The 21,678-nt window shown below is 37.8% G+C and overlaps 1 protein-coding gene across 5 annotated transcripts in view; it reads left to right on the top strand.

The window, feature by feature from the left end:
* Window positions 1-21,678, top strand: part of PTPRZ1 (protein tyrosine phosphatase receptor type Z1) — a 218,178-nt gene that overhangs the window by 143,997 nt on the left and 52,503 nt on the right. For all 5 annotated transcript variants that reach the window (XM_088457662.1, XM_088457661.1, XM_088457660.1 and 2 more), the window contains 2 exons: window positions 5,832-5,976; window positions 15,614-15,705. In XM_088457662.1, coding sequence (XP_088313788.1) covers window positions 5,832-5,976; window positions 15,614-15,705 — 237 coding nt within the window. The remainder of the gene's footprint in view (window positions 1-5,831; window positions 5,977-15,613; window positions 15,706-21,678) is intronic.

Here is a 21,678-nt window from a genome sequence, read left to right as displayed (position 1 = left end):
ATACATTTAAATGCAGCCAATTACTACTCTTTTGTATTTTTACTAGAGTAATGGAATATAAAAGTAGTACTTGGATTTTTTTAATAATAAATATTTTAGTGATGTTGACATATTACAATTTTTTGTTTTGTACAAAACACATCTGATAAATATTTCTCACTTGAATGTACAGAATAGAAAATATTGGTTAGCAAGGGGACTGAGTGACTAAATACACACATTATATATATATATATATATATATATATGTGTGTGTATATATATATATATGTGTGTGTGTGTGTGTATATATATATATATTTGTATATATATATATATATATATATATATATACATACACACACAAAACAAAAATAATTTGATGCTGGAACTCCGATTTAAAGTACATTTGCACCTCTTGAAAAATCATAATCTCTCAAAAATAAAATGAATAATTTTTATATTTTTGTACTGTACTGGTGGTACAATATAAAAAATGTGAAAACAAGGCACCAGAATTCCTTATATATGCAATAAACTGATGTACCCACCAGATTGTACCCACCAGATGGCAATGTCTTCATAGGAATCCCTTAATCATTGCATCAGAAAGTACAGTAGAGATGTTTCACATAATACATTATTCAATTAGGATGTTTTTTTAATTTAAGCAAGCATTTTTTAACACTATACAAAAAAAGTTGCAGAAAACAGTAAAAGTTAGAAAATCCATTGAGCATTGGGATCAATAATACATATCACATCAAACCTGAACTGAGAAAATATGAAATTACAATTAACAGTTCATGCTTCTAGTTGCAGTGTTATATTGAAATAGCTCTAATGTTAATATGTTAATAGAACCTGTAGAAATGAGTGATAGGACTTTCTATTACACAGTTTGAGAGAACATTCTTTATAATGGAGAATATACTTAATGACAAATGCACTAATTACATTGACTCAGGGATCACTATGTAGGTCATACAGGCATGTGCCCTGGACAGTTACCAAGGGTCATTGTAGTTCTGTGTTTATTTTATTTACTTCTTTAATTTTATCATCACTTTTTGTTGTTTTGAGTATGGGGTAACTAATTAAGGCAGAACAATATGAATGACAGGTGGGCCATGGGCCTGAAGTCACAAATGCTCAGATGAATGGGTGGAGGGTATGTACACAGCTGAGCATTTATATGAGTATTGTGATTCCGGGACCTTCTCTGAAAGTGAATTCTTTCTCCAGGTATCACCCCATATCCATCAGTCACCTCTTTCCTATATAAATTATCTTTGTTGCATAAATAGGCTAGGAAATGGTAAGCTCAACTATACTGTGCTCTGTCTCGCTATACAGCAGGTCATTTGTTCTCTGCCCCAGCATAACAACATGTTTTATTAGGGCCCACTTTATGAGCATGTATTTCCAGCATGTGCTTCTGTCATCCTCCCCATGAACAACACTTACACCACGGTAATAAGGGATTTTTTTTATTTTTAAAAGGCAGAACATGTCTTATTTCACAGAGCACAATAAGTAACATGGTTTACATTAGTATAATTATACATTATGTAACAATTTAGAGATGCTCCATCAAATACAGGTAATTGATGGCAATAGACTTTTTCCTGTAAAAGAGTTACATTTCTCATTATCTTATGAGAGCACAACAGGCTGGTGCAGAGAAGATCTGTACTAGAAAACCATAAAGAGAGTTGCAATAATAAGATGGAGCAGGCATAGATGATAAGATAATAATGTGTAATAATAGGGATATATAACTACTTATTATGCTGGGTTTTTTTTTAAGCCATCTCAGCAGTACTGCATGGGAGAGCTAAACGCTTTTCACAATGAGAGCTAAACGCTTTTCACAATGACAGCTAAACGCTTTTCACAATGAGAGCTAAACGCTTTTCACAATGAGAGCTAAACGCTTTATACAATGACAGCTAAACGCTTTACACAATGAGAGCTAAACGCTTTACACAATGATAAGCTGCATGTCAGATATGAGAGCTTACATTGTAAAATAAGAACAGTTACAATCTCCTTTTTCTCCCTACCCACAAATGCCCCATGACCCACATCCTATTTACTGATGCCATGAAGAGTTTTTTAACCAAGGTGCGTCCTCATCATAACAACCTGTAAATGGTGCATTGTACGCTCAGTACTAAGATATCATCTGCATGTCTTCAGTTGTGATGGCTTCTGTAAGATTTTTAGTCTACAAAGATAAAGCATGATACTGCACTTCCCAATTACTGGGGTTACTGGTCTACACAATATGCAGTACTGTATTGCCATAAATATAATATAACTGTAGTATATATCTGCTTTATATCTAAGCTGCAGCTGCCATCTGCATCTCTTTCAGATACTGCTTTGCTATGATTCATTTCTACAAAAAAATAATTATCACAACTCCATATTTTAAAGATAAAATGATTGGTGGCTTCAATGTTACATGCCAAACTCCTATTGCATACTTCCCAGCATTTTAAATACTGTACATTTCCAGGGACGGTTTGCTGCTAGGCAGGTGTATCTTAACATATTAAAGGTAATTCTGCCTTCATTGTCCCTTTGTACTTCATGATTGCATGCTTGCTGATCATGTAACTAATGACAATGATTTAAATGGACAAAAGAAGGCACTGATACAAAATAGTCCCCTGATCCCTCAGTCAGAGCCTTCCCTCAATGCACATGGCAGTGGGAGAAGTCTAGGGGGCAGTGGCTTGTGCTGTAAAAGGGCATGCTGAGAAGAGGGACATTTCAAAGCCCCTCTCCTCACTTTATCATGTCACATGACTATAGTGCAAGCTGAAAGTCATCAATAGCAGCTTGAACAAAAAAGTAAAGAAAACAGAACAACACCATGTGACTATTTACAGCCAATTAGTGATATATGTTAGAGAAAAAAAAAAGCTGTGATGGGATTGTATCTTAAACATTCTGCTTTAATAAACATTAGTCCAAAGTTTAAAAATAAATTCTAAAAACTGAAATCAATATACTACAGAAATTGTGTACAGTCCGTCATTACTGAAAAAAACGGACACTTTTAAAGTAAAAAATTTCCATTGAGGAACTTTTTAAAACTGGGACTGTCCCTGGATATTAGCCACGGTTGGCAACTATGCTAATGGAGTCATAGGCAAAAGGCGGCACCCTTGGTTTGGGCTCTATTCCCCACATGAATTCAGCAATGAGCAGAGTAACCCAGCATGCAGTGACATAGCCATCTTGTATTCTGTAACACATTATAATGCACCTGTGTAACATAAAATGTATTACAGAACCAAGCAAGATTTACTTCTAATAATAATTGAAAAAAATCATACAAAGGCAATACTTTTTAAAAAATTAGTTTTCCTTGGCTGTTGTATATGTTGTATATCTATATAACTTGGGGTGGGGTGGAAGCATGAGCTGCATGTACTAATAAATGAATATCATATATAAGTATGATATTTATACACAACAGTGAAGCTTGCATGCATGTTTTAAATCAGTGTTTGTTATGTAACTAGTCTACGTAATTATTTTGCTGTACTTTTCTTATAACATATAGTAAACATTGATGTAGAATTTTATTGTAGATAAAACAACAGCATGGAAATATATATTTATATAACTAATTTTAGTAAGATTTAATTTGTTTGATCCATTATAAAATAACTGAAGAATTCACAGTGTTGGTATTAGAAATAATTAAATAATGTATATGTAAAATAATGTATTTAACATTATTTGTAAGTTTATTTGTGTAGTCACTTTCTCTACAGGATGCTTTACACAAAAATTAGCATTTGCAATAAAATGACAAGTTTACATAAAATACACATGAGAACATAGCTTAGACTTACCAGTGATAAAGGGCTTAATAAAAAGAAGTCACAGTGAAGTTTCTAGGCAATATACAGAAGCCTATTATTCACAATGGTTGTTAAATAGCCAACTTTACAACATATTTCCCTATGCTAAAAACTTCCTGACGGTACCCATATATGAGCAGAACTAACCACTTCACCTTTGTGCAATTAGGCCACAAATGTTGCTGACAATGGGGTTCTTTCCAGTCTAGGTACCTATATAGAACAGTATTTACTGGTATCTACCTGGTGAGTGTAGAGGAGACATTAAAGTGAAGCTAACCTTCCCCTCCTCTGTAGTAGTAATAATGCAGCTCATTAGAAGTCTTCTTCTCCAGTACTATTTAGTCAATCTACAAATTCTAAAGTACCCCTTATGTAGCTCTGGCCCTCTTGTCAGCTTTCATTGCAGTATCTAAGTACAATATGATCATCACTTAAGCTAAGAGAGTTGGACTTATTAATTTCTGAGCTTTCTTCAGCCAATCATCTTGCAGAAGAATAGGCCTGGCTTCTTTTCTTTAATTCCATGTAATTTTCCTTATTAGCAACATCTGCACTTTAACAGGTAGATTTACTAAATCTTCTAAAACAGACTAGTGGTGGTGTAGCAATCAATCAGATTCTATCATTTTCTAGGATGCAATAGAGAAATGATAGCTAGACTCTGATTGGTTGCTTTGGGCAACACAACCACTGGTCTGTTTAGAAGCTTTAGTAAGTCTACCTCTAAATTTCCATGATTGGTAGCTCTGGTTTTGCCAGATTGGCTACCGTGTACTTCATTGAGTTGCTATTAATAACTATTTATCTTCAGCGAGTGACTATTACTCTTGTACGGGGTCGATTACCTGTCCATAATCTGTTAGGAGCAGATAATTCAGAACATCGCCCAGGATTGTTAAAGTTCTACAAATATATATTTTATTATAGAGCAAATCTTACCATCTGGTAACGTCATTATTTCATTATTTCCTCTTTTTAATCCAGTTTTCTTTAAAAGCTAACATCTTATCAAAACACATCATAATCCAGTAGTTATCACAATAAGCACATAGATAAACATAATTCTAACATAAATCTAAAACAGTCTTTAGATACAGTTACTCATGCAATAAGCCCAATAAATATCTTTGTTCCTCATTCCATTGTAGACCACTAAACCTAAAATGCAAGTAAAGTTCATAAATATAAATGTAAGATTGGCAGGAGCTTAACAGACTGGAAGATGTCTCAGATAATGTAAACATGGGGGAATATTTTTTCCTATGTACAGCAGAAAAGCATATTGATGGGCAAGACAGCTGGCCTTTAAGTCTAAAATGACTGATTACAGAGAACCAACAACAAAAATTCTTATTAGATCATATTAACTTGTATTTTCGGTTTATTGTCTCTCCATATCCTAACAAACCTAGTGGAAACTGCATGATACACAATATATTGTGCCTTCCCCACACCGTAACAAAATCATTTGTAAATAACATAGCAGGGTTATGATATACGTTTTATAACAGAAGTGTCATCAGTGCACATAATTGTAAACTGATAACATTTCTGGTAACACTAATCAACAAGAAATGATTATACTGTACATGTTACTCATGTATTATTTGCAACTATATGATGTGAAGGTTCTGGAGAATAAAACAAGGTAAGTGAGCCAAAGAAACACAAGGGCTTTGCTTACTGTAGAAGAAGTTGGTTGTCCTAATATTAGCACTTGGGAATAGGCAACCATAGAGCACCACAAGATATACAAATTCCATTTTACAACAAAGCTACTATAGCCCACACTCCTAAACTTACTGAGGTGTACGAAGAAGTCTATAAGACTGTATTCTATTCTGAGATAGTGATAATTAGTCAGTTATTTACAATGCTTTATAAATCTAGCTCTATATAGAATGTTTTCTGAATCATTTTTGCTATCACATAAATATGGATGATTTCCACTTTCTCTGACTACAGAGGCAAGTAATAGTAGCCATGAGTCTCGTGTTGGTCTAGCAGAAGGTCTGGAATCACAGGAGAAGACAATTATACCCCTTGTGGTCGTCTCATCCCTGACCTTTATCTGTCTTGTGGTACTTGTGGGTATTCTTATATATTGGCGGTAAGTTTTATGATTTCATATTTTTACTATGCATAGTTTACTTGTATTAAGTTTAAAACAATCATTATTTAATTAATGCATACCTATTAGTTGGTATAATTTAAGTTTCCACAAGTATCCCCCTTTCTGCTATAGGAGTACAGATAATTTCTGGAATCAGCTGAACCTACTAATCAAATTCAGTGTAATGCTGCAATAGTGTATGTAATGAGGCCAGGGATATCAGAATATATCCCTGGGAGGCAGCTAAGCTTTGATTACTAGCCAAATACAATCAGAAAGCTCAACTAGTTATTCATGCACTCCAAGCAGAAGAGCAGGAACACTTGTTGTACCTACATTTGTACTTAGCACCCAACCCCCATTGTGTGTTGAACGTTGAACCCCAACCCAATCGACTATGGAATTATACTAAAAATAACTTTATTAACCATAATAAAATGAATAACAAATATGTTTTATCATATTCCTGCTAACAAAAGGACTAATAGTCAGGACCACCAAGAGGGACAACAGGAACAACTGCTTCAGGTCCCATCACTGGGAGGGATCCCTGCCCAGACAAACAGACAGAGGTACCATGACTGTCACTTGAGTTCCACGGGGTTCATATGCTCCCCTCCCAGACTCCTCTGCCTCACCTAAGTCTCTGGGCAACTGCGCCACCAGTGATGATTATTAATAAAGTCCCATGGTCCCAGGTAGTATAACATGGGTCTGAGTTCCTTGACTCCACATAGTTTGGGATGAAGGCTGGGCATATGGGCCTCACCTTTGCACTGAGATTATAGTCTGAAGTGGAGAGAGTCAGGAAGAATTCTCAGCTCCTGGCCAAGTCAGGTACCATAGGAATTGTGCAGTGTGACTGCAGAGGGAGTGACTGTACTCCAGAGACAGTTCATAGACTGTATTCCAGAGACTCAATTATGTTGCCCATTGTCACCAGGTTCTGTTCCCAAAATTCCATTTTGCAGGTACAGTATATTTGTTGTAATGGTTACCCTGCCCTGCCTCTCACCTTCATGCCACAACTTCTCTTGTAATGCATGTACAGCATTCTTGTTTGTAAAGTTTTTTCATTAACATTTTGCTGTAGCTACACAGTTTTATCAGAGGTTTCCTTCTCAATATCTAATAACAACTACTCAATGAAAGTTTTGGTTACATGCTGTTGCTAGTACAGGTTGAGTCTCCCATATCCAAAGTGCTTGGGAACAGAAGTATTTTGGATATCGGAATATTCCGTGTTTTTGAATATTTGTATACCATAATGAGATATCTTGGGAATGGGACCCAAATCTAAACACAGAATGCATTTATATTTCATATATATCTTATACACATTGAAGGTTATTTTATACAATATTTTAATAATTTTCTGCATTAAACAATTTTTGTGTACAGTGAACCATTAGAAAGCAAAGGTGTCACTATCTCAGTCATGCTCCAAAAATGCAGTATTTCGGAATATTTGGATACTCAGTCTGCAGGACAAATTCCATTTAAAATCTTCCAACATGAGTCAGAATTTTATATAAGGTCCTATGGATGGAAGGTTCTTTTCAAGAAATTCCTATGTTGCTTGGGGTAGGACTTAAGATCAAAGTGGGGGTTGGCTGGGTGATGGTTTGAGGGTGTCTGCTGACAGCATGTGGGTGGAAATGAGTGAAAGCCTTGTTTGTACCATCTGTCCTGGGCCCAATGAGTTCTTATTGTAACCTGGATTATAATACTAGAAAGCTCACATAAATAAATATTATAGTATAACAATGCTAAACAGTCTGTCAAAGAATATTTTCTTCCTTATGTAGCACATACAATTGTACACAGCTTAGAGCACAGGATTTTTCAGACAGTTTATCAACTGTTCAGTTTACAGTACATCTGACTTGGTTGTGTGGGAAATAGAAAGGTCATTTACAAATACAAAAAGTGTGACCCAAATTACTTTTCACTTTCAGTTTCACACTTTTTCAGGTACAATGCCCTCTTTACATACTTTGGAAACATAAACAAATTATCTTTACATTAATTTGTACACAAATTTTAAAATGTTGGAAAAAATAAAAATGTCACATTATAGTCCATCTTACATCCATATTAGGGACACCTAAATAATGCTTAATTTATCCCACTTTTCCCCATTGTCTTAAATTAATAAAGAGAATTATGGCACTTCAGTACGACCATTATTACATCTGTCACTAGTGTGTTTGAAGCCTTTTCTTACATTTCTTACATTGCTCATATTGTGCCTAGATATGTGCTTACACACAGAACTGCAACTTATCAGAATAGAGACTTATGAGATGCTGGAAATTTCATGTTTTATTCCAAAAACTAAAATCTAAATGTCCCACCTAAGCGCAGAAATTAGAGGATGTATGTTCCTAAGACAAACTGAACAAAAACTGCCCAGATCCACCCAATTTTTCCCATCGGCCGGAGTAGACTTTTGCAGACGCTGCCATCTTGGCACACAAATCTATGTGTGTTCCCCCATTTGTGATCTTACGTAAATATAAGTGCATGACATCACAAAAGGACATTCTGCAGCGACTTTACACTTCTACAGATTGTAAATGACCCTTACTTGTCAAGAGTCATAAGCTGCCAATATGAACCAGGATAAAGTATTAGAAATTTGGAGGTGTTTAGTGCATCTTTTATATGCATTAAGGTATTTAGCAATGCTTATGGACTACTTACCAAAATAAGTTATAGTTTGGAAAAATAGGGCACGGTCTGCCAATAGTGATTGTAACTAATAATGCTAGAAAATATTATTTTGCTAGGAGTCTAATAGATATTCGGGCCAACAACAAAAAATGTACAATACAGTTATATAAAAAATATATCTATCATAGCTCATGTCTGTCTTGAGAGTAAGATAATAGTATCTAACAAGTAAGGGACTAATTCAGCGTTGCATGCCGCTGCGACCGCACCCCTGGGACTGTCTGTCTGGCTGTGATCAGCAGGGAGCGCTTCCAATGGGAAGTCACTGCCACTAACATCATCAGCCCGACGCATGTTTCTGTTGTACAATTTATTGTACACTCTTAATTTCACATTGCTTTTTTGCATTTGGACAGTGTTGGAGTGAACCTAGGAGCAATTGCAGGTTTTCTGGATTGATTAATGAATCGCTCTACGTCGGCTTTGCAAATCCAAGTGACTGTGTACAAAGACACAGCATCAGTCGCAGATCAGTCTATAAATCGGCATTCTGAGTAACCTTATGGATGCGCAGAATGGCTGAGATGCCGGAGCCATTTTTACTGCGTACAGTAAATAACTTTGCAAATATATGCTCACTGCCAGCAAAAATGAAACTTGATGTTTGCACAGTGCAACTCAAGATCCATGCGCAGATTAAGGATAATAGCTCACCTATACATCGGCATTGCATACTTTAGATCAGGTTCACAGTATGGTCACAAATAAGTATACATATGACAAATGCATTAAAGGGCTCTGGGCATAAGTGGAAATTACTTAACTTTTACACTATATTTCTTTGTTAGATGGGGGGCTTTTTAAGGCACAAGAAATCCAATTTTAACCTACTCACCTATGAAATACCATGGCATTCAGCTGCTGTGTTCTTCATGTATTTATATATCAGTTTGAGAGGCAATAATGAAGGTTCATTAGATTTCCCTGACTACAGATGCTACACAGAACAACATATGGCTATTGTCTATATAGAATGGCTCCATACAGTAAATATATACAGTGTGTAATTGCTGCATTTACAGTACCTTTGACATAGGCACTCACTTATGCTCAGGCTGAAGCCTGCAGGACACTGCTGGCAGCAGCACTGCAGCCAGCAGGACAGATGACACCCCCATCATCAGCAGTCAGCACTTAAGGAATCACCGACAGCTCACTCAGCAGCAGGATAAGTCACCCGCCTGGACTGCCTTCACGGAGCAAAGCTTGGGCTTAGCTATTTTTGGGCATGGAGTCTGGACTGGCGGTGAATGGGCGGCATCTATATTATGTCACATGTTGTGACAGCACATGGTGAGGAGGAGAAGCTGGCCGACGAGTCATTATGCAATAGTGGCTCATGGAGGGCCAGTGAAGCTTACCACAGTGCCGTCATGTGTGCTCAGGCACCTGTGATTCAAAGCTGGGGTGCTGGAGAGGGTGGTTGACGGCCTGCCATGGTTGAGTGGGTGGGGGCTCGGGCTGCTGCTGGCATGCTGTAGCAGGAAAAAAATCTTGTCTGCAGCAGTACAGCAGAGACTATCTGTGGGCTACTTTTAATGTGGGGCCTGGAGCTGCAGCTCCACCTGCCTCGTGGTTAATCCGGTTCTGTATTTAGCCTCCTATACTATTCAAGTGAACGCAGGCCCAAAGCACATCTTCCCCCACCCTTTACCGTCGTATGCATGGTGTCACTTGCATTGATTATGTCAATAAATGTTGTTTTTGTTATTGCTCAGCTTTAACTTGACAGATCGAGATGAAACAAAGCGCAGGTTATTTCTAGGAATTTCCAATACAAAATGATGCAGTTTTCATGAAAATTGGTTCAGTAGTTTTTGCACCAACTTGGAACAAACCAGTAAGGGGTGGGGGGACAGGTGCTTTGGGCCCACATTCACTTGAAAAGGATAGGCTTCATAGCAGTCTGTGCACAGGGCATACAGTGACATTGGTGTGAATGGTGGATGAAGGCGCTGCTAGTCTTTTGGGCCACTCCCGCGATAGGGCCCCTATGCAAAGCAATACAACTGGAATCCCTCAATTAAAGAAAATGTTGGCAGAAGCGATTTAAGTGTGGGCAAAGCCGCGGGCAACAGCTAATATCATTTATATTAGTGTTACATGTTGTTTGTAGTTGAGTATAGTTATGTAACATGATTACAAGACAAAAGTCTGCAAAGATATGCATTTGGCTCTCAATTATGTTAGACAGTTAGGACATTACAGAAGCTACTGGGTTCCACTCTGGTCATTTTAAATGTTGGGAAGCATGCTAAAGTATGCTAAAGGTGTTCTACGATTGCAAACATAAACAAAGGGTTTGTGTTTTGCTGGTTTGCATGTTTATATGCATTTTTAACGCTAACTTTTTTAACTACTACAGATTTTTTTTTGTTAGTAGTAACATTTCTCTATATTGTTGATTGATGGGAGCTATTGTACATTTGTGTGTTACATGCCAGTCATCTCTTGTTGCATTTTAATCAAGCGATAATTAGTCATTCACACATAACACATCATCATGATGTTGATCACCTTTTACATCAAACAGATGGAAATATCTACCTACATGATTTACAGAGCCAGATGTTGTACATTGATATCTTTTTCAATGTATAACATCTTTTTATTTATTTTAACTTTCTATTTGTTAAAGTATGTGCACACTGCTTAATCTCAACAATTTAATTATTGCATTGAAGTAGTGAAATGTTGGTGTTTATTAAATTAGCCTCTGGTATTTTAGCCAAGAAAATAATTTGAATAATAGTGAGAATATACTAAACATTTGTTTTGTTACAGGAACACTATGTTACTAATGCATAATAATAAATTGGACAGATACTAGTTTTAAAGGACAGGAATGCATGCTATTTTTGATAAAATAGTTATTAAGGATATTAAATAATATATCTAAAAAGAGCTCATCATGTATTTATAACAGAGCAACAATTATTATTTTATAAGGTGGGCTTCATTTACAGAGCTCTAAAATAATAATTGTTGCACCTGTCATAAATACATTTTTGTTGTCCCAAATTAACAACCAATTAATTTTGCCCCTTAATGTAATTAAAAAAGAATATTGCTCATATTAAAATTAAACATTAATTTTGCCCACTAATATATTAATAAAATAATATTGCCCAATAAGAGCATTATTAATGATATTTGCCTCATTAATAAATACATAATGCAGTGGTGTTACTGGGGACAGTCCACCTGAGTGCGCCTCCGTCATGCGAACCAGAATATGGGGCATGGTCTTGTGAGAAGGAGCATGGTCGCATGGCACACCCCCCGATTTTCATCACTCTGGGGGCATGACCAGCACTCCCAGAGATGCCGGGCTGCCCCCAGGTACTCTCACCACACTGACAGCTTTTCCTCAGAATACGGGAGCCGGGCAATACACAATAACATCACAGTGCAGCGCCCGGTTCCCTGATGACTGAGAAGGACTGGAGTCAGCATTTCAATGTAACCCCCTAGGAGGATGACACCCGGTGCAGTTTGCACCCCCCTAGTGACACCACTGACATAATGACTGCTCTTATAATAAGTGTATTGAACCTCCTCAAGTCTTGATTAGCTAGATAGCTATGGCAGCTTTTCTGGTGATTTTTCAGCTTTCTTTCCTGCAATTGTGACTAACCCGCTGGTGGATTTGCCCTTTCAAAGTCATTGCACAGTGCCAGTGGTTTGACAATCACCCTCCAAACTGCTAAATAGTGAATCTAACAATTTGGGGGCCTAAAACCACTAGTGATTGGCGTTGATGTCCAGCAGTAATTTTAGTAAATTCCTCCATTAGTCTGTGGTTCTCTTTTTTCTGTGTCATTGCCTTCCCCTTTCTATATCATGCCATACCCTACTTCTTCACACAAGATCAGCACACTCACCTTCTGAATGGCTATGGAGTGTGATCATTCCATTTCAAAACTGGTTATATGCAAACATGAAGAAGTATAGAGTGAATACAATCTTGGCAAAATGTACTTAAAAACAGAATTAATTTGCCACTTTGGGCATGATTTAGAGAACTCTGTGACCTGAACATAGGTCTAAGTCTAGTGCAGCATTATGGTGTGTGTTTTGAGTTGCCCGTATATTAAGATAAAATAAGTTACTATCAGAATAATATAAGAGTATTCAAATGTAAAATTTTGTAGCCACATAACCTTACACTCTTAATCAGTGGCTGCCAAGGCCTTGGTAGAAGTAGTTCTACAATACTGCTTACTCTTTTTTACTTTACCTTGCCACCCACAGCTCAAGGAGTGACAAGAAGAGCCCCAGTGCTATTCAGCCAGGGTCTGGTTTTCCCTGCAGTGGGTCCAAGGAATGCAACCCATAGTAAGCAGACTGGGGCTGGTCTCACATTGTGACAAGGAGACAGGAGATCCGCATGATGCCGGTCTTTCTGTAATTAGCTTAGTTTTGGTTGCCAATTATGCAGTGGCACTCCTGCTTTAATGGTAATCTGACCAGGCTGTAGCACTGGCTCAGGTAATTTATATTAAGGGGTCAATAGCAGGTTCATCATCAACATCATTTTTTTACAATAGGACTTTGTGCCTCGCAATTGAGACACCTCCTAAGAAGCATATTTATGTGGTCAATTATACTGTACTCTATGAACTCTTCTTGCACTGGTTGTGGGTGCCCCAGGGCAACTATCTTGTGGGGACTGCTTCCAATAAAATTGTCAATATAATATCCAGGCAATATTATTAATATACAGTGCATCCAGAAAGTATTCACAGCACTTCACTGTGAATACTTATGTACATGTTGTCATTAGCTAATTTTTGTGATCTGAATTTCAAATTCCAACTGTATAAATTTAACAGTATAGCCCTTGGCTTCAATCTAACCAAGTCTAAAGCTGGGTACACACTGACAGTTATACTGGGCGATCCATTGATCGGCCAATATATCTAGTGCCCGTTGGCCAGTGTGTACCAGCGATATATCTATGAACGACGTCGTTCACAGACATATCACGTCGGCTGTTCTGCACAGCTGATGGACAGATATATCTGCAAATATAACTGTCCATCGGCAAGTGTGTAAGGGCGATCGCCCGTACACCTGCAGCGGCAGCCACGGGGAGGCCAGCAGGACCCGCGACTGCCTGGAAGATGATGGTCATTCAGTGTATTTGACTTGATCTGCAGATATATCTTTGCAGTGTGTACCCACCTTAACATGGCAAAGACTGCAGGAATCCTAGCTAAATTTAAATGAGTAAATTTGAATGATTTGAATGATTCATACAGTGGTACATGTATAAAAAATAGAGTGTGTACTGCTGTACTGTATGAATCAGTCATGAGAGAAGTACATTGTACTTAAGCAATGCAAGCTGGCATTCCAACTCCTCCTATCTGTCCTTTCCTTCACCTGTCTTTCCCTTCTCCAGACAGTCCTAAATGTTATGATGAGATTGATCATCCTCTATATCTGTTCCACATCTGCTGCAGCCTGCACCACTCTGAAAGTCAATACGCTGGTTCCACAGTACCTCCAGAATCCTATACAAGCTTCTCATCCACAACTTCAATGCCCCGACCAACACCATATATCTCTGTTTTCTACATAAAATTCTCTCCCTTTTGCAATCTTCTCCTGTGCAGCTCCTCCCTACCCTCCAGACCAGCCTCAAACTTTAACTTTTCCAGTGCTCTCTCAAAACCCACCCTCTCTTCACCTCCCCAACTAACCCCTCTGGACACTAACAGCTACATCCCTTCCACACAGTTCTTATTGCCTCAGCATTGCTCTCTCCCTCTAGACTCTAATCTCTCATGAATAAGTCTCTTTCTACCCTCTCTGACTCATGATTGCATCCTCCATTACTCTTGTATGTTTGTATTGTGTCCCTAAGTATGATTCACATTTTGTGCATGATTTTTTTGTTATGAACTCCAGCTCTAGCTCTGTGCAGTATTTTATCTCCTTATAAATAAATAATGATAAATAATAATGAACATTTTTGTTCTGTAAAATGGGCGGACCTGGACTGTCATGAATGTCCCATGAGGATAGCTGCAAAAGTGACCTGATTCTACTACTAAAGTAAAATGTAAAGTTAAAATTTGGAGAAGAAGATACTCTAACGAATGCCACTGATTGCACTTATTTGGAGAATTGGGCAAAGTCTTTTTCATTGCACAAACTGGAAAAAAAGAGAAAATGAAAAGCTACAATTTGACACTCTTTCACCAAATTATCCCCAAAAATTAAGAATTGGACAGTTTCATGTGTTTATTAAAACAGTAGATATCTCAAATTACATTGCAATTCACGGCATTAGGTTATTTTAATGTTAATACATCTATAATATATTAGTGGTACTATTAAGCCAGACACACATCCAAATATATCATTCCAACCAGCCAACTAGAATCTGGTAAAGTCTCTGAGCCAATGACAATCGTCCATTTGCTTCCAGAAATGAAAAACAGACAAAAAGACTGTCATTCAGACAAATTTGGTATTTGGGAAAGAGACCGACTATCATTTGCTCAAATACAGTACAAGATTTCTTAGTTGGCTAGTTGGAATGATAATATTTAGATGTATGGCCAGCTTTAGTTTGTTAATGTAATTCAACATAAAAATATTTCAGCAGGAATATACAACAGAGATGGTCCAGGTGCCAGTTACGTTGAATCAGACTTATATTTTGTTACTTAAGTATTCACATAAAGTTTTATTAAGCACAAGTCTGCTATCTACTGCTGCTTTAAAACCGGCATATCAACACATTAAAGGCTTCAACACATTAAAAAAAACACAAACACACAAAAAACACTTTCGTAATTCAATTTAATACATCTAGATTTTGGTCAAAAACAGTATATGTATAAATTACAGAACTAATTAACATAATCTACTTATGCTATTTCAGGAAGTGCTTTCAGACTGCACACTTTTATTTAGAGGATAATACATCTCCAAGGGTTATTGCCAGCCCCCCAGCACCAGTGTTTCCAGTTTCAGGTAAGGAATGTACTTTATTTTCTATGTATTATTTTTGTGATTTTTATTTGGCTGCAGTACTGCCAGTGGTGCGGTAGTCTATGTGGTCTATGTACTAAGTCTTGGAGAGAGGTAAAGTGGATAGAGATAAAGTACCAACCAATCAGCTCCTAACTGACATTTTTTAGGAACTGATTGGTTGGTACTTTATCTCCGGTCACTTTATCTCTCTCCAAGGCTTAGTACATAGACCTGTTGGTGGTGGTGTGTACAGAGATATTGGCTTATACATAGTTGCTGGCAAAATGGGACTAATGTTCTGTAAATAAAACAGTGCACAAGCAAATGATGTATTTCTGCTTTCAATAAGTCATTATCTGTTTATCTGCTCCTGCCCCACAGCAGGTGCCAAAGATATGCCTCCTCCTAACCCACATATATGTGTGTTTGTTCAGGTCTACATGAACTGTATTTGCCTAAACACCCCCTCCTAAATGCCCCCTCCTAATTCTCCAGATGTATGCAGGCGTAAGTGGCAGAAATGAACAAGTCTGCAAAAGTGCATATACATGCTTTTACTTTCAGAGCATGTGCCCAGGAAATCATTCAAGATATGTTATGTACGAGTGTATCAGCCCTATAGAGTCTCCAACTCTGAGAGTCCCCAAACCTGAATGAGAGATCAAGAAAAAGAACAGAGCTATAAGGATGATTTTATTTGGCAATGAAATGTATAGAATTACAAATAACAGACGTTAGGTTTACCACTGGAGGTTAATCAACATTGTTGCGAATTGTTCAATACAAATCTATTTTTCTCAAGAAGATAAACTTTACTTACTCCTTCTGCCAAACTAGTTCTTGATATGTGAGGGGATGTAGTTATCCGCCGGTCTCAATTCCGACAGTGTCATCCCAGCAAGGGATTTAACATAGACGTCGAAATACTGACGCCTATGTTAATCCCAACGCCGGAACGCCAAAGGATGCCAAACCATTCGTTCTCCTGCCGGGTAAGTATGCACTTAGCCTGGGTATGGGGGGGTTAGGTTTAGGGACCCCCGGGGGGACTTAGGGTTAGGCACCTACCCAGGGAAGGTTAGGGTTAGGCTAGGGAAAGGGGGGGTTAGGGTTAGGCACTAGGGGGGAGGTTAGGGTTAGGCACCCTCCCCAGGAGATTTAGGTTTAGGGTGCGCTTTTTTTATTTCAAGTTTTTATTTCAGTGACTTTTTTTCCTGGTAATTGAAATGAGCCAAGGTTGTTCGTTTAGTCCAGGAAAGGTAATGGTGCATACACACGGGATGATCGTCAACGATAACGATATCAAAGTGATTGAGTGTAGCTGCCAAAATAGAAGATAGTGCCACTTCTTCAAAATAGTGCAAAGAAAAGATGGCTGCGCTCTGAATTACACACTGTGGGACAGAGCCGTAACTAGTCTTTTTGACGCCCTGTGCCAGACAGAGCACAAGTGATAATGTGAGAAGCTACAAGTGAGAATGATAATAAACAGAAAATTGACAGGCCCAAACAGCGCCCCCTGCCCTGCAGTTCCCTGTGCGTTGGCACAGTTGGCACTACCCTAGTTACGGCTCTGCTGTGGGACTTTCTATGTTTTCTCTATAACATGCACTATCCTTTCTGAACTAATTTGGTTGCCATTAATTGTCTCTATTATCTTTACAGTATGTATCTCTCACTATCAAATCTCTCTAATTAGATTACTTCATTACCTCTAACTGGACACTTTTCTGTCAACAACTTGCTCTGTATGAAGCTGTCTTCTCTTGCTGAGTCTTGCACTGTAGTCAGTGCAGATTCTGTGGAGTGTTGGGAGTGAAATCCAGACTAAAGTAGGTACAGTAGGTTATATGAGGAATGAAAGCATGTGAGACAAGAGTAGGCAAGTCTTTGAAGAAGTTTGGAGGGGCAACTATAAAAATAGATAAAACTATAACTAGAAAATTGTAAATATGGAAAAACATTTCAAAATTATAATTATTCCAAAACTATTACATCCTGTATTAGCTCTTCCATTGTTAGTTAGACATCATGATTATTTAATACCATGTTTACTATATTTATTTGTTCAGAGAAAAAAACATAGTTATAATTTAAAAATTTAACTCAGTAATTCAGATTGCAGACATAAGATACATATCAGTTGCAGAGATATGTATAATAATTGTAGAATAGGCTATGGAGAGAAATTGCTTAGCTTCTATAATAGAAAAGAACATCCTCGCAGTAGGTTTCCCTCTATCTCTTCCATTGACTATGGAAACCTTCAGATTCTTACAGATCCTCTATTTATCAAGGGAAATAATTAAAATTGTAATGTTACAGCATTACTTCCTTTTCACAGTAATCTAGACTTCCTGATTAAAGGAATATGTTATTTGGGGAAACAAACTTATAATTACAACATTGGATATTATGTCACCTGACATCCCGTCATTGGTTGATTTCCCTACACGGATTTGTTTAAGTTTGAAAATTCTAATTGTTTTAAAGCATTTTCATGTTCAACATTATATTAAGGGGCCTATGTAACAATCTGTTTGTTGCATAAAGTTATGCAGAAGCTGCAGTTTCTGCATAATTTTATGTATTGCTCCTGTGTAATAATAGCACAATACAGTAGATTTCACAGAAATGTCCAGCAAAATGCTAATTAGCTCTGCAGATCGCAGTCCCCATTATTAACAATGGGGACTACGATCTGATCCCTATGTACTAAACTCCAAAAAGGCCCGGTAGTTTAAACCATCTTCAGATGGTGTAAACTGCTGTAAGCCTGTGTGGGTTCCCAGTGTATAAGGGAGATCTTTTGATCTCTCCCCCGCAGCCCCCGGCTGTCACATTTTATTATTTATCTATTTATTACCAGTTATTTATATAGCGCTCACATATTCCAGCAGCTCTTTACAGAGAATATTTGGCCATACACATTAGACCCTGTCCCAGTGGAGCTTACAATCTATATTCCCTACCACACACATACACACTGGGGTTAATTTTTGTTGGGAGCCAATTGATCTACCAGTATATTTGGAGTGTGGGAGGCAACTGGAGCACCCGGAGAAAACCCACGCAAGCACAGGGAGAATTTACAAACTCCACACAGGTAGGGCCATAGTGGGAATCGAGCCCACGACCTCAGTGCTGTGAGGCAATAATGCTAACCATTATAGTGTCTGTGCTGCCCATGCGCAGTGTCAGCTTTCCCCGGAGAAGTCTTTCACTACTGTGAAAGACTTCCATAATTTGCCGATGATATACCTCACAGTTACCGCGACCGCTGTCCCTGCGAGTTCCCCTTTGTACATAGTTGAGATATTTTCATTAGAAATTAAAATATCCCCTGCGAGTTGTATACATAATAATCGTGGCAATACTGCAATTATTAGTACATAGACCCCTAAGTGGACCTGTAAATTTGCTGCAATTAACACCTTGCAGCAGAGAAGTAGTCATTGAATTTGGGTTGTAATATTACTAGTTGGTATCTACCAGATTGATTTTAGGACAAGTGTGACAATTAATGTGATAAATTGTATGTGATCTGCATCGGTCCTTTTATTATATACAGAAGTATTGGAATGACATTATTGATCTTATTTTTAGGATCATGAGGGTTAATATTCCAAAAGATTTACAGAATTGTATTTCAAGTATCTTCCTATAAAACCTGCTGGCTTTTCCCTTAGCTTTTCTGCATGAGTAACATTCATATCATCCAAAGTCCTTCTCCTCTATTGATTCACTGAACTTGCTTTTTATAGTCTGTATGAGTTGTGTTGTGTAATTCAATGAGGAAACTTAGGGCCATGACATGCAGGTATTATACCCATAGTGTTGATACCTTCTGATCTGGTGTCTGCTGTTAAACTAAAGAAAGTGTTAGCAAAACACCAAGCACATGCATCCTAAATATTCCTGTCAGAATCATTATTCTCAGTAGTGATCAGGTATCCATGCAGTAACGACCCAACGCTTCTGTTATTATTGCATTAACTACACAGAGCAACAAAAGCTGAGACTCATTTTACAATTAATGTCTTTATCAGTTGACTCTTGGTTGAATAAAATACTTTTCATTTTTTTAATAACTGTCAACCTTGTTGAAATAACTCTAGTGTTTACAAATTGTCATTTTTGCAGACCTTTATTTTACTGCATAATATATTCATAAAATACACAACTATGATCTTCAAAATTCCTTCTGTTATATCTAAGGAAAATGTGTATATTATTCAGGCAGCAGTAGTAGATAGTACAATGTTTTCCACTGATTTCATAGCTGTAACTTTTATATAGAAATGTTTGGTATTTTGAAGTGTTTAGCATACTCATGCAGTCTTTATTCCTAAAGTACTTGAACTATAGTAATAGCCACTGTCTACTGGTTACTATTTATTTATTTGAGTGCACAGCTACTTTTCTGAGCGAATTCATCAATGCTTTCGTTTAGCTATTATTGCTTGTTACTGTATTTGAAACTAATTATAAAACACACACCTGCTGCCAGATGCTGCCTCCTAAGTGTGAAGGTGCATTTGCACATATGTGGATTTTTTTCTTTTAGGCTTTCAAGATAATTCAATTTTAGTATTCATTTCCACTCATCTTTGAAACAGAACAGATGGGCGCTAATATCATATCAACAAATTCTTGTTATCTTAAGACTAAGTTATTAGGTGGTCTAAATGGTGAACATCTGTTGATGTAAATAACGGCTCTGCATCAATAAGCTGATGTGTCTTTGTCAAAGAAAACACTTATTATTACACATACTGTGACATGATATGCCAGCTACTGGTTTCCTAATTCTTTACATATACTGGACTCATCCAGAAATATTGTTAACTATTAAGGTGTACATACAGATATTCAATGCTTTGTGAGATGTTATGTTAGCTTACTACTTATCCCAACAGAAACTAAAGCTTGTTTGTGAACAGAATATCTTTTATTCAGTGATATTAGTTACATCTGTATTACAATTTTGAGAATCAAACATCTTCTGTTATACTGTGACGTTATCTCATAGCTGAGTGTGTAGTTACTCTATCATTCTGTGTAAATTATCTTTTGTTATAAGGTGCCCTTAGACAAATAATGTCATCATTTGATATTGTGCAACCACATTTCAACTTAAAATAAACAAAGTGAAACACAATAAGGGAGTACTATGCCGATTGTCCTAACTATAATGCAGCCAGAACATTCACAGTCTACAGTGCAGCCTAACCAACCTCCATGACCTTCTGCCAGTGGCACCATATTTTCAGCAATATGGGATGACTAGAGTCTTTGCTAAATTCTGCACATCTTTCTGAATACATTGCTGGGAAAATGGTGCAGTTGGCAGAAGGTGTGGATAGGGGCTCCTGCCTGGGGGAGCACTGCACTTGGGCCCCTCCTCTTAAAACACCGATGACTTTTGACTATAGAGACAGAGTGTGGGAAGAAAAGGGGTGGTTTGTATAGGAAAGTGGACCTCATAAATACCCACAGAAAGGCACATATATATCTTTTAGGTGGGTGTATCTTTTGTACCTGCTATAGTCATGTGCCTGGCATAAACATGGTGCATATGTTGCTAATGCTGCTATCTTGAGATGGGTTAGGTACGGGAGTGCCAGCGCTCAGGATCCCGGTGGTCCAAATCCCGACGCCGGCATCCCGACAGAGTTAGGACACCTGTCGGTAAGTATGCTAACCCTACCCCTAACTCCCACTCCCAGCACCCTAAACCTAACCTCCCTCCCTAGAGCCTAAACCTAACACCCCCCCTAGTGACTAACCCTAACACTCCCCCGTAGTGCCGAACCATAGCGCTCTCCCTACTACCTAGCCCTATTTTCTAACCGTAAACCCCCCCCCCTGACCCACTACTTTCCACTGGGATGCTGGCGCTGAGATTCTGTCTGGTGCTAGGATTCCAGTGGCAGCATTCTGAGCGCCGCTATTCTGACAGCCAGCATTTCA

Source organism: Taudactylus pleione, unplaced genomic scaffold, assembly GCF_031769625.1.
Source record: "Taudactylus pleione unplaced genomic scaffold, aTauple2 ptg000041l, whole genome shotgun sequence".
Lineage (NCBI taxonomy): Eukaryota > Metazoa > Chordata > Amphibia > Anura > Myobatrachidae > Taudactylus > Taudactylus pleione.
This window is presented reverse-complemented; position numbering and strand designations above follow the sequence as displayed.